The 14,872-nt window shown below is 34.4% G+C and overlaps 1 protein-coding gene across 1 annotated transcript; it reads right to left on the bottom strand.

Moving 5' to 3' along the window:
• Positions 1 to 370: 370 nt before the first annotated feature.
• On the bottom strand, positions 371 to 3,363 carry LOC116015254. The gene has a single exon (XM_031255283.1). The coding sequence runs from the start codon at positions 3,162 to 3,164 to the stop codon at positions 2,529 to 2,531; it is 636 nt and encodes a 211-aa protein (XP_031111143.1). The 5' UTR covers positions 3,165 to 3,363; the 3' UTR covers positions 371 to 2,528.
• Positions 3,364 to 14,872: the final 11,509 nt, after the last annotated feature.

The raw sequence follows: 14,872 nt of genomic DNA, 5'->3' as shown, positions 1-14,872 counted from the left end.
CCCCCCTCACCATTTAGATTCTCCCTTATGGAGATAGCGACACTTGATTGGGGCTTTGTCTACGTTCTTTGATCTCACCATTATCTACACATGAGCACAACATGCAGATGTCAAAATGGAACCTTCACCATCACCAAACAAGAACACAACTCTGTCACTATGATCACCACATTCAATCAATACTTATATTAACTCATTCACTAAAATAAAAGTAATCATGCATTGTACTAATTAAAACAAATATTCGTCTCAAACATTCCAACTTCAATCACATATGATCTCAGTGCACAATCAAATGATATCAATCAATCACAAACATTCATCAACTCAAGGAAAACAATAATCTCTACTCATGCATTACTATATTTCCTCACATTCCACACAAACAAGGACTTTTTGGAATCCCCATCAAATCAATTCAATTCAACTATCATCCACAAATTCTCATAATGCAATTGGTAACACATCATAAAAAAAATTATCCAATGCCTTCAACAACTCAAGATATCAATTCAATTAGACACACAATCCATTAACACTTGATGTTCATTCAAACCATCAAATAATTCATGCTAACCCTAGGGTGACATACTCAATATTCAAGAACATCACAAATAAAGGAGCACAACCCATTACCCTTGAATATATCATGTTACCCAACAATTAAATAATTATTCAACATTGAAATCCAAACTAAACATTAATTCATACACAATATATCACAATATGCGCAAGAGTTATCACCAATTCAACAATAAACAAGAAAAGAGATCGATTCTTACCTTGATTGATGAAGATATTGAAGAAAATATTGAACTTGGCACAAGGAGAGGAGAATATTGTTGAATCGGGATGTTTTTTCAAAATAGTCTAGGGTTAGAATGAAGAAATTGGAGATAATTTGCTTAAATAAGAAAGAGCATTTACACAGTCAATGTACTGTGACGCGTTATGAGAGTAACACACATCGTAATGGCAGAACATTGGTTGTGAAACTACTTATATTACAAGGTATGTTACGAGCATAAAGCTTCTTGTTATAACAGAACCTGCTCACAAAACGTGATTATTACAAGGGGTATTAACCGTCGCAATACAGCTCGTAACAGCAGACCCCCTTGTTACCACGAGGGGTATTACGAGCGTAATAGCCCTAGTAACAGCAATTGACTCCTTACCCTTCACCTCCTAAGCTCCATATGCTACAACAAAATTTGAATTGATATAATGATGAAAATCCTTAAAAAACTGCATGTGAAGTCTCTATTGAAATTTAGGCGTGTTTCAAAAGCTTGGAATGCTTTAATCTCAGCTCTAGAATTTGTCAAATTGCATCTAAATTGTCATTCAAAATTGGATAATAAGGTAATGACACAGTAGTTTAAATTGGATTATTAGCTATATGTCCTTGTTTTCTATTACAGAAAACAAGCAATCATCATTTCGCAAGTTTATTACAGATGACCGAGCAGCTCAGTCTTAATCCCTGAAGGTGGATTCGAATTTTTGGGTTCTTGCAATGGAATCTTTTGTTTCCCTGCTAAACCGTATAGAGTAATCATTTGGAACCCTTCACCAAACGGAAACCTCAAGACAACCCCAAATGTCTGGCAGTTGGGCTACATGAGTATTTTTGGACTTGGGAACGATGAGCGTAATGATGACTACAAGTTTGTTTATGCTTATTATGCTAACAATGGTGATAAGAATGTGGTTTTGGTGTACAGTTTTAAGCATGGGTCATGGGACAGAAGTGAAAGAGGGTTTAGTAGTTGGTTTGTTAATCCTATAATTGTTGTGTTTGTGAGTGGTAGTCTCAACTGGTGCAACAACAACTTAGTCGACAGTGACTGGAATTGGAATATAATTTCTTTTAACTTAACCACTGAAACGACCAAAGCTATGGTGTTACCCAGCCATGAACATGGGGCTGCTATTTGTATAAGTTAATCAAGAGGATTTCTTTTTGCAGGTTTTCATCACAAACGTCAAATGGAAGTTTGGGAGATGATTGAGTATGGAGTTGAAGAATCTTGGACAAAACTAGTCTGCATTTCAAACTTACTAATTCAGCATCTACTTCCCCGGGGTTTAGAGAACAGTGCATATAGCTATATGTAATGATAAACTTGCAATTGCACATGTTTCTGAAAATGGTGATATTCTAATGATGCATGGTTGGGCATCGGCTGAGCTAAAAGGGGTAAGAATTTTAATATCCCCTATGCTCTTGGTTATATGGTAACTAGTTATATGGAGACCGTTATTTCACCAGCCATGATCGATCTGTAAATGATGATTGATGAAGTGGGCTGGCTACTAGGTAGTCAACAACAACAATCCTAAGTTAATGGTTCATGTTGATGGATGGTACACTAGGTTGACTGGGCGGGCCGCCCTCAAGACTGTTGTTGTTGACCGCCTAGTAGCCAGCCCACTTCATAAATCATCATTTACAGACCAATCAAGGCTAGTTTTACAGACCAATCAAGGCTAGTGAAACAAGCTAAGGGTGTCCACATAACTAATTACCGTATAACCAAGAACATAGGGGATATTAAAATTCTAACCCCTTTTACCATTAGGCCTATGGAGCTTAGCTGATGCCTAACCATCATTAGAATATCACCATTTTCATAAACATGTGCAATTGAGAGTTTAGCATTACACATAGCCATGTATGCAGTGTTGTCTAAACCCCGAGTAAGTGGATGATGAACTGGTAAGTTTGAAATGCATACTAGTTTAATCCAAGATTCTTCAATGGCATACACATTCATTACCCAAACTTCCATTTCACCTTTGAGATGAAAACTTGAAAAAAGCAATCTTCTTGATTCGCTTATAAAAATAGTAGCCTCATGTTTATAGTTGGGTAACGTTATAGCTTTGGCAGTTTCAGTGGTCAAACTGAAAGAAATTATGTTCCATTCCCAGTCACTATCATCTAACTTATTGTTGCACCAATTGAGATTACCACTCACAAACACAACAATTATGGGATTAACAAACCCACTACTAGACCCTCTATCACTTCTTTTCCATGACTCATACTTAAAACTGTACACCAAAACCACATTCTCATCACCTTTGTTAGAATAATAAGCATACAAAACCTTGTAGTCATCATTATGCTCATAGTATCCAAATCCAAAGATGCTCATGTAGTCCAAACACAACACATCTAGGATTGTCTTGAGGTTTCCATTTGATGAAGGATTCCAAATTATTATTTTATACAGTTTAGCACGAAAACAAAAGAGCTCATTCCAAGAACCCAAAAATTTGAAACCACCTCTAGGGACTAAGAGTGAGTTGTCATATGTAATAAGCTTGTGAAATGATGATTGCTTGTATTCTGTTAGAGAAAACAATGCAACGACATATAGCTAATCCAATTTACACTGCTACATATCATGATCTTATTATCCATTTTTTAATGCAATGACAATTTAGATACAATTTGACAAATTCTAGAGATGAGAGATTAAAGCACGCCAAACTTTTGAAACACCCCTAAATTGGAATACAGACTTCACAGGCAACCTTTTAAGGATTTCCATGATTATATATATCTTGATTCAAATTTGGTTGTGGCATATGACGCTTAGGAGTTAGGAGTAGTGAATACATCTTGATTGTGTGTCTTAGATTACAATTCCTTTAGTTGTCTGAAAACAGAAAAAAAAATTATTTATTTGTATTGAACTCTGAACCTTCCCACTATTCACAAGAAATTTGAATTTCAGTACAAAAGGAATAAAAGTAAAAACCATACAAATATACAAAAAACATTCAAATAAATATTGCTAGTGTTACATCATTGATTCATGTCAGTATGATATTATTATAGAATTAATTTATCTAGTTTAGAATTAATTACCAATAAGAATACTTCAAAAAATTACCAATAAGAATAAATGAATATTTAATTTTTAATTAACAACTAATAAGAATTTTTAAAAATGAAATTATCCAAATACTAAACATGCCTAAGTTGTTATTATCATCACTTATATGAACTTCTATATACTCCAGGTAACTAAACTTAATATTATAAAAATAATATAATTAAATTGTCAATAACATCATTCAAATTTTATTAATAAGTCAATTAGACACATAAAACGAGAGGAAAGAAGTGCATCATTTATAATAAACATTATCTTTACTTGTACACATTCACTTCACTTATTTTTATATCATTTCACCCCAGCAAAACCATCAACCACCACCTACCTACCTCAATTATCACTATTTCCTATTTTCCTCTAGTATAATCATATTATATTCTCTTTAAGCACCATGACCTATTTATCAATACCTACTACCACCTACCTATTTAATCCACCCCAACTATCAACACCCACATAAGGTCTACTTACTTACCTATTACTGCATATGCATTTATGGCATTCATATTTCTTTTACTTGTTTTACCATTATGTCTCTAACTAATTAATCCCATCTACCTACACACAAGGCCACAACAACCTACATAGCTACAATATTACTTGATATTTTCATCATTTACCACTACATTTTTATTGCTTTATGAATAAAAGAATTTAATGCCAATTGATTTCAAATTTTATAGTTTGACAAATAAATAGATTTAAACACATTATATAGCTTTCTAATGAAAATGAAAACTTCAAATTTTTTGAGAAGTTGGAGAGAGAATTGTAACAAAATAGCCCAAAAGCTATTTGAAGTTTGGCAGTGGTTTATATCACTTTCTCACTTTTAATAGCAAACAAACTTGAAAATGCGGGTGTATTAAGTAACCAAAATTTAGAAAAAAATAGAAAATGTATTCAATAAAATATGTTTCGAAATGAATGTGCCCATGTTTTCCCAATTTCAATTTCTTTACAAAGAAAACAATTTTTTGTGGTTGTTCAAATGGAAAACATAGATCTACACTTTTCAAAAAAAAATAAAAAAATTCAAGTCTTATAGCTAGCAAAGGGAATGAGACTAGAGATTACATACCTTCTCAAACTAAGGAGTTTCGATGATGATTGAAGAGATCGGACTGATAGATTTATTGACACCTTATTTTTCAATCAAGAGACGAGAGTAATAAGAGATTGAGAGCAAGAGAGAAGATTAAAGTGAGAGGAGTACAGTCTTGAGAGAGAGAGGATTTAAGTGCTTAGAGAAAGAGAGAGAGAGGGAGAGAGAGAGGGAGATGGGGCGGTAGATGGGGGAAATGGTAAGGAGCATATAAATTGTTAGGGTTAGACATTTAGACGGGAGGAAATTGGGCGGGCTGACAAAAATAAATTTCATTTAGAGAATTGGGCCTATTTATTTTCCATTTAGAAAAGGTAAAGAGTAAAAATAATAGAAATGTATGAAATGGAAAGTGAGGAATAAGAGAGGATTTTGGGGAAAATTATTCTGTGGACCATGGTCCACATAGCTGTGTGGACCATGAATATAAGGTACATTATTTTGTATTGAAGGTACATTATTTTTAATTTGTACTGAAGGTACATTATTTTATAGTACTATAAAATAATGTACTTTCAGTACAAAAATAATGTACTCTAAAATAATGTACTTTATGTACAAAAATAATGTACTTTTAGTATATTAAAAATGTATTTTTTATTTATGGTCCACACAGCTGTAAGGACTATGGTCCATGCAATAATGATTGGGATTTTGGTGCTGAGAGAGAGAGAGAGAGAGTGGGGGCTAGAGAGGGGAAATGGTAATGAACATATAAAGGGTTAGGGTTGGAGTTGGAGAAAATTGGGTGGGCCGACGAAGAAAATTTTCATTTAGAGAATTTGGTCTATTTGTTTTTAATGTAAAGAGTATACAAAATGGAAATGTAGGAAATGGTAATGGAAAAGAATTGTCCATACTAAGTAGCCCTTAAAGTATATTTGGTTCACCTAATTGATTTTAGAGGAAAAATAATATTCAAGAGGGGAAGCAATGGAATCACAACAACGATTAGTTCCATTATTGTTTTAACGATGAAATTTTGTGACGGAAAACAAACTTTGCGACGGAACATGTAGCGATGGAATCACTACAGAAATTTGTTCTATCGTTTTCTTACGACAAAAGTTTGCAACGAAGGACGATATGTGCAACGGAAAGGTTAGCGAAGGACTAGGGACACAAATTTGTTTCGTCGTTTTTTTATGACGGAATACACAGTTTGCAACGGAAAGGTTAGCGACGGAATCGCGACAATAATTATTCCTGCCGTTATATTTCACGACAGAAATATGCAACAGAATATGAGTTTTGCGACATAATATTTTTTCATACGATGGCAACATAAATAAACATTTCCGTTGCCAAAACTACGACAAACTCAAGACGGAATGATTTCCGTCGCTACTTCGCGACAGAAAATTCCGTCACCATTTTCCGTCGCCACCGCTCGCGACAGATTATTTCCGTCACGAAATGAAATAAAGCCTGGAGGCTACGGAATGAATTCCTTCGCGAAAACGCAAAATTCCGTCGCAAAACACAATTTCGGACGAAATTTTGCGTTTTCGCGACAAAATTTTTATGCCACAAATCGCATTTTTTCTTGTAGTGATCTATGATTCTTCTAGGTTAAATCCTAAACAACAATAGAGGAAAGAGAAAAAAAAGCAACTGTCTATCAATAATGGTGTGATGAGTTTGATATGAGCTATAGTAATATAGGAGAAGTTGGATCATTTGAGGATACAAATTTAAAACTATTATCACTAGGGAGGAGGTTATTCGTCGATTTGGGCAGTGGGTGTTGGAATTCGAGCTCACAAATCTATGATTGTTTTAATTTAAATTTAAAGTGAAATGTCAAAATTTTCAAAATAAATAAAATACTAAAAAAAGAAAACAAAAAACCTTTAAACATGCCTTGCAGGGCGTGTGCAGTACACGCGCAGGTGGTGTGTGAAACTAACACTAACATAGTTTCTTTATTTTTTGTTCTTTTTTTTTTTCACACCCCAAATCCAATGGAACTCTACACAACCCCACTTCTCCTAAAGAGATGACGGATAGAGCAAGGTTCGAGATTTAGAAGCAATGCATTAATGGAGAAGACAATAGGTAGATTGGGGTATGTGAATTTTTACTATGATTATTCTAGGTTAAATCCTAAACAATAATAGAGGAAAGAGCAAAAAAGAAATTGTCTATCTAAAATAGTGTGATGAGTTTTGATATGAGATATTGTCATATAGGTGGAGGCGAATGAGTTTTGAATAGAAATTTAACATTATTGTCACCAGGGAGGAGGTATTTGTGGATTTGGGCTTTGGGTGTTGGAATTCGAGCTCAAAAATCTATAGTTAAATTCAAAGTGAAATGTCAAAATTTAAAAAAAAAATAAAATACTAAAAAAAAAACCAAAAACTTTTAAGCATGCCTAGTGACGGATGCAGTTTTGCATAGGGTTGAGATGTCAAAAGATATGTGTTAAAACGGAAAGTCAGTGACTCCCCGAGTGTCGGTCTCGAAGGAGGGACGTGGAGGTATGTCAAGTGTTCGGGTGTTTACTTGATTGAGTCTTGCAAGAGATTCGAGTGTGAAGAGTGGTGAATCGTGAGTGAAAGGAGTTCATAAGGTTTGGTTTGAGTAAGAAAGTAGTAAAGTAAGAGAGTTTGAAAATATGTAAAAGGGGTAGGGATTTGATAGTGTTCATCTATGTTGCATCTTGGTGTGTCTAAGGTAATGGATAAACAATACAAGGATGTTGGCTATTCAAGAGTGTGTGTTCTTAGTCCTTTTCCACCTTTGTGTACTAAGGCTTCTTTGACTTAGGAGTGCCTTCAAGCATCCAAAGCTCTAAGACGAATTTTATCAAACACTTGAGCTACACACTATCCTACTATTCTTAAGAAGTCCATAGGATCTATGATTGTTTCAAAGCTTCAAATCCTAACTCTAATCAAAGACATGAAAGAGTCAAGAGCTCAATCTCTCATCTAGATTGGCCAAATCCAAACAAGATCTCATCAAAACAACAATCAATAGACAAGAATAGAGAATCCAACAATCTAAGCATTTAGATCCAAAAATAGATATAAGATCATCACACTAGCAACATATCTTCACACAATCCAAATCCCTAGATGAAACTAGCCACACATGATATGAAACTCAAGACAAAAGCTAATTTAATCCAAGAACAAGATAGCAAAATATAATAGAAATGTAATAGAGGTCACCTAGAATGAAGTAATCCTTCAATCCAAGCTTGTTGTCTTCTACAATGGAGATTTTCCTAAACTACTCCTAAAAAAATCTATAAAAATGGAAAGAGAAGTTCTAAAATATGGAATAGCAAAAGTCTCCTTCTGAAAATCTATCAAAAGGGGTTTAAATAGTCTCAGAAAAGCAAACCTAGCAATTTTTCGCGCAATGCAGTCTCCACGCCAGCTCACACGCGTGTGAGCGTGCGTGGGAGGCTACTGGATTATTTCCACGCATACTCACACGCGTGTGGCCATCCTTTTGAGTCCTCCGGGGCTCTGATCTTGCCTGGTTCGTTCTTTAAGCTCAACTTTCACTCCTATTGACTCCCGGGACTCCTGTTTCACCTCCTTTAGGCTGAAAGTAGCTTTTGTGTGTTGGTTAGTGAATTTAAAGCATTTATGATCATAATTCATCATGTAAGGATGCTAGAAACGTGAAAAAACACCCTAATATGCACTTGATTTAAGGGTATCTCGGAGGCTTATCACCTAGCAGGCCTGGCATGTGCAGTACTTGCGCAGTTTGTGTGTGAAATCACAATAACATAGTTTCATTTATTTTTGTTCTTAATTTTTTTTTTGGGTATTCCAACCTCCTTCAACACCCGAAATCCAACGGAACACTACACAATCCCAGTTCTCTAGAAGAGATAACGGATAGAGCAAGGTTGGAGATTTAGAAGCTATGCATTAATGGAGAAGACAATAGGTAGATTGGAGAGTTGAATTTTACTTTAGGCCTTTCAAATCTATGATTCTTCTAGGTTAAATCCTAAACAACAATAGAGGAAAGAGGGAAAAAGCAATTGTCTATTAACAATGGTTTGATGAGTTTTGATATGAGCTATAGTAATATAGGAGGAGGCGAATGAGTTGAGGATAGAAATTTAAAACTAATGTCACTAGGGAGGAGGTTATTATTTGGGCGGTGGGTGTTTGAATTCAAGATCACAAATCTATGATTCTTTTAATTCAAATTTAAAGTGAAATGTCAAAATTTTAAAATTAAATAAAATACTAAAAAAAGAAAACAAAAAACCTTTAAACATACCTTGCAGGCATGGCGCTACACGCGCAGTTGGTGTGTAAAACTCACACTAACATAGTTTCATTTTTTTTATTGCCTATGCCACTCTCCCCATCCACCCTAAATCCAATGGAACACTGGACAACCCCATTTCTCCAGAAGAGACGACGGATAGAGAAATGTTTGAGATTTAGAAGCTATACATTAATGGAGAAGACAAAAGGTAGATTGGGGAGGTGAATTTTTACTTTTGGCCTCTCAAATCTATGATTCTTCTAGGTTAAATCCTAAACAACAATGGAGGCAAGATGGAAAAAGCAATTGTCTATCAACAATGGTGTGATTAGTTTTGATATGATCTATAGTCATATAGGAGGAGGCGAATGAGTTGAGAATAGAAATTTAAAACTATTCTCACTAGGGAGGAGGTTATTTGTGGGTTTGGGGCGGTGGGTGTTGGAATTCAAGCTCACAAATTTATAATTAAATTTAAATATAAATATCAAAATTTTAAAAATAAATAAAGTACTAAAAAAAAAACAAAAACTTTTAAATATGCCTAGCAGGCCTCGCACGTGCAATTCACGCGCAGTTAGTGTGTGAAACTCACGCTAACAGAGTTTCATTGTTTTTTTTGCGTATTCCACCCTCCCCACACACCCTAAATCCAACGGAACATTGCACAACCCCACATCTCCAGAAGAGATAACGGATAGAGTAAGGTTGGAGATTTAGAATCTATGCATTAATGGAGAAGACAATAGGTAGATTAGGGTGGTGAATTTTTACTTTTGGCCTCTCAAACCTATGATTCTTCTAGGTTAAATCCTAAAAAACAATGGAGGCATGAGGGAAAAACAATTGTCTATCAACAATGGTGTGATGAGTTTTGATATGAGCTATAATAATATAGGAGTCGGATGAGTTGATGATCGAAATTTAAAACTAGTATCACTAAGGAGGAGGTTATTCGTGGATTTGGGCGGTGGGTGTTGGAATTCGAGCTCACAAATCTATGATTGTTTAAATTTAAATTTAAAGTGAAATGTCAAAATTTTAAAAATAAATAAAATACTAGAAAAAGAAAACCAAAAACCTTTAAACATGCCTAGAAGGCCTAGCGCATGCCGTACAACCCGCAGTTGGTGTTTGAAACTCACACTAACATAGTTTCATTTTTTTGTTCTAACACCCTCCCCACACACCATAAATCCAATGGAACATTGCACAACCCCACTTCTCCAGAAGAGAAGACGGATAGAGCAAGGTTTGAGATTTAGAAGCTATGCATTAATGGAGATGACAATCGGTAGATTGAAGGGGTGAATTTTTACTTTTGGCCTCTCAAATCTATGATTCTTCTAGGTTAAATCCTAAACAACGATAGAGGAAAGAGGGAAAACGCAATTGTCTAACAACAATGGTGTGATGAGTTTTGATATGAGCTATAGTAATATAGGAGGACAATGGTGTGATGAGTTTTGATGAGTTGAGGATAGAAATTTAAAACTATTGTCACTAGGGATGACGTTATTCGTGGATTTGGGCGGTAGGTGTTGGAATTCGAGCTAACAAATCTACGATTCTTTTAATTTAAACTAGTATTTACACCCGTGCGATGCACGGAATGGGTTTGTTATAATATATTAAGAATATTTGAATGGATATACAATTATTTAAATTATAACATCAAATATTATATAGTGCAAGTGAAAATATGAGTTGGGTCATTTATGTTTGTTGATGTTACCATTGCTTGAATTCAAGTAAATAATTGCTCAAATTAATAGCTAATGTGTAGATGTAGGCATGCGGTGTTGTAACTTTAGAGATTTTATATATCATTGTTAGAAATTTTTAAAAATTGGTCCAATGTGCTCGTTCTCTGGCAACTTAGTTATAGTAATGAATTGCTATCCTAATTCATTTGTATAGATGATATATTTTTTGTCTAGATATATAGCAACTTTATCATTTTGAAAAAAAAAACATAATATCATTAATTATATTTACACATAATTAAAAACCTTTTTGTAGACGACATTGGAAGTCGCAACACAACTTGTCCATTCTCGTCTACTGCTAACACCTTCAGGCCATTAGGATGACTGACTCGGGAGAAAGCCACATACAATTGATCGTGACTAAAGACCGATTTTTTTAGCAATAACCCAACGTGAGTTAGTGTTTGGCATTGGCTTTTGTTTATAGTCATGGCATATGCAAGCATCAACGGGAATTGTTTACGTTGGAACTTGAAGGGCAATCTTGTATCAGAAGGACTAAGAGACATTCGAGAGATAAGAACTTTGGTCCTTTCATGTGTCCCATTAACTATTCTTGCTTCGACAATGTGATCTGCCAATCTTGTGATAATGAGCCGCGTTCCGTTACAAAGACCAAGAGAGTGGCCTATGTTCCGCAATAACATAACAGGTGCAACGACCTTTAATGTCAATGAATGATTAGGAAGACCAGACAATCTCAAACTATTTACGAATTCAAGAGTGTGCACTTTTGATAGATTTTCACCGCTTGATTCTACCTTACACAAAGAGTCACAACTTAAATATGTTCGTCCTTCTGCAGTATTCATATCGCACATGTACTGATTAATTTGCTCAACGACATCTAAAGTCGACGAGAGGATCGCTCAGCCTTCTAGCTGCGACTCATCAAGCATGCCATATCTCGAGCTTGGGAATGTGCTCTCAACTATAGTTGCTATGGGATCGTGTCCACACTTCAACAAAAACCTTGCCGGAATATCGATATCATATGAACCATTGTTTACAACCCCTGCAATCCCATCTCCGATGTCTGCAATCCATTTTGAAAACCAATCAATTGTATGTCTATCTTCCTCTGAAGCTAAGGTCCGTAGTCTCAAGTTCTTGGTCAGCCTTAATACCTTGCAATTTGTCCACAGGTATGAAGAATTAATAGTTGCTTCGACAACTTCTGGTCTTGTTTCTTTCGGAATAACAGGTAGGATCGGTCTAAAATCGCCGCCCAAAACTATTGTCTTTCCACCAAAAGTCTTTTCAGCACTACCCGGTATGGCGGCTTTCGGAATAACAGGTAGGATCTGTCTAAAATCGCCCCCCAAAACTACTGTCTTTCCACAAAAAGTCTTTTCAGCACTACCCGGTATGACGAACCTCAATATGTCCCTCATGGTTTTGTCCAAAGCCTCAAAACAGTATTTGTGCGTCATCGGTGCTTCATCCCATATTATCAATTTTCTCCTTATTATAAGCTCAGCAAGGACACTACCTTGCGATATATTGCACGTGGAATCTTCGTTCAAAGAATGTGGTATAGCAAATCTGGAATGCGCCGTTCTGCCTCCCGACAACAACAAAGATGCTATTCCACTGGAAACAACATTTAGAACAATATCACCGCGCCTCCTTATCTTTAATGATAACGTTCTCCACACGAACGTCTTGCCTGTTCCTTCATAACCATACACAAAGAATAATCCACCTCCATTTGAATCAATATCATCAAATATTATTGTACTTTTAATATTATTTTATTGTTTAATTGTTTTAATGTACAATATTTTGGGCGGGAAATAGATTTCGTTTTGGAAGATTTTGTTTATATATATATATATATAGATTATATTATAACAATGTACTAATCCTAATGTATAACAATTTTTTGATGTTATAGGATTTCGTGTTTTAATATTAATGTACTTTTAATATTATTTTATTTTTTTAATTGTTTTAATGTACAATATTTTGGGCAGGAAATATGATTTCGTTTTGGAAGATTTTTTAATATATATATATATATATATATATATATATATATATATATATATATATATATATATATANACACAAAGAGTCACAACTTAAATATGTTCGTCCTTCTGCAGTATTCATATCGCACATGTACTGATTAATTTGCTCAACGACATCTAAAGTCGACGAGAGGATCGCTCAGCCTTCTAGCTGCGACTCATCAAGCATGCCATATCTCGAGCTTGGGAATGTGCTCTCAACTATAGTTGCTATGGGATCGTGTCCACACTTCAACAAAAACCTTGCCGGAATATCGATATCATATGAACCATTGTTTACAACCCCTGCAATCCCATCTCCGATGTCTGCAATCCATTTTGAAAACCAATCAATTGTATGTCTATCTTCCTCTGAAGCTAAGGTCCGTAGTCTCAAGTTCTTGGTCAGCCTTAATACCTTGCAATTTGTCCACAGGTATGAAGAATTAATAGTTGCTTCGACAACTTCTGGTCTTGTTTCTTTCGGAATAACAGGTAGGATCGGTCTAAAATCGCCGCCCAAAACTATTGTCTTTCCACCAAAAGTCTTTTCAGCACTACCCGGTATGGCGGCTTTCGGAATAACAGGTAGGATCTGTCTAAAATCGCCCCCCAAAACTACTGTCTTTCCACAAAAAGTCTTTTCAGCACTACCCGGTATGACGAACCTCAATATGTCCCTCATGGTTTTGTCCAAAGCCTCAAAACAGTATTTGTGCGTCATCGGTGCTTCATCCCATATTATCAATTTTCTCCTTATTATAAGCTCAGCAAGGACACTACCTTGCGATATATTGCACGTGGAATCTTCGTTCAAAGAATGTGGTATAGCAAATCTGGAATGCGCCGTTCTGCCTCCCGACAACAACAAAGATGCTATTCCACTGGAAACAACATTTAGAACAATATCACCGCGCCTCCTTATCTTTAATGATAACGTTCTCCACACGAACGTCTTGCCTGTTCCTTCATAACCATACACAAAGAATAATCCACCTCCATTTGAATCAATATCATCAAATATTATTGTACTTTTAATATTATTTTATTGTTTAATTGTTTTAATGTACAATATTTTGGGCGGGAAATAGATTTCGTTTTGGAAGATTTTGTTTATATATATATATATATAGATTATATTATAACAATGTACTAATCCTAATGTATAACAATTTTTTGATGTTATAGGATTTCGTGTTTTAATATTAATGTACTTTTAATATTATTTTATTTTTTTAATTGTTTTAATGTACAATATTTTGGGCAGGAAATATGATTTCGTTTTGGAAGATTTTTTAATATATATATATATATATATATATATATATATATATATATATATATATATATATATATAGATTATAACAATGTACTAATCCTAATGTATAACAATGTTTTGATGTTATAGGATTTCGTGCTTCAATATTATTGTACTTTTAATATTATTTTATTGTTTTAATGAACAATATTTTGGGAGGGAAATAGGATTTCGTTTTGGAAGATTTTGTTTATATATATATATATATATATATATATATATATATATATATATATATTATAACAATGTACCAATCCTAATGCCTAACAATGTTTTGATGTTATAGGATTTTGTGTTTTAATATTATTGTACTTTTAATATTATTTTATTGTTTTAATTGATTTAATGTAAAATATATATTTTGGGAGGAAAATAGGATTTCATTTTGGAGAATTTGTTTATATATATATATATATATATATATATTGATATAGATTATAACAATGTACTAATCCTAATGTATAACAATGTTTTGATGTTATATGATTTCGTGTTTTAATATTATT

The sequence above is a fragment of the Ipomoea triloba genome, chromosome 4 (genome assembly GCF_003576645.1).
Source record: "Ipomoea triloba cultivar NCNSP0323 chromosome 4, ASM357664v1".
NCBI classification, from domain to species: Eukaryota; Viridiplantae; Streptophyta; class Magnoliopsida; order Solanales; family Convolvulaceae; genus Ipomoea; species Ipomoea triloba.
This window is presented reverse-complemented; position numbering and strand designations above follow the sequence as displayed.

Bases quoted from the DNA above. Each gene is read 5' to 3' on its own strand.
- LOC116015254 (XM_031255283.1), bottom strand. From the start codon at position 3,164: ATGAGCATCTTTGGATTTGGATACTATGAGCATAATGATGACTACAAG.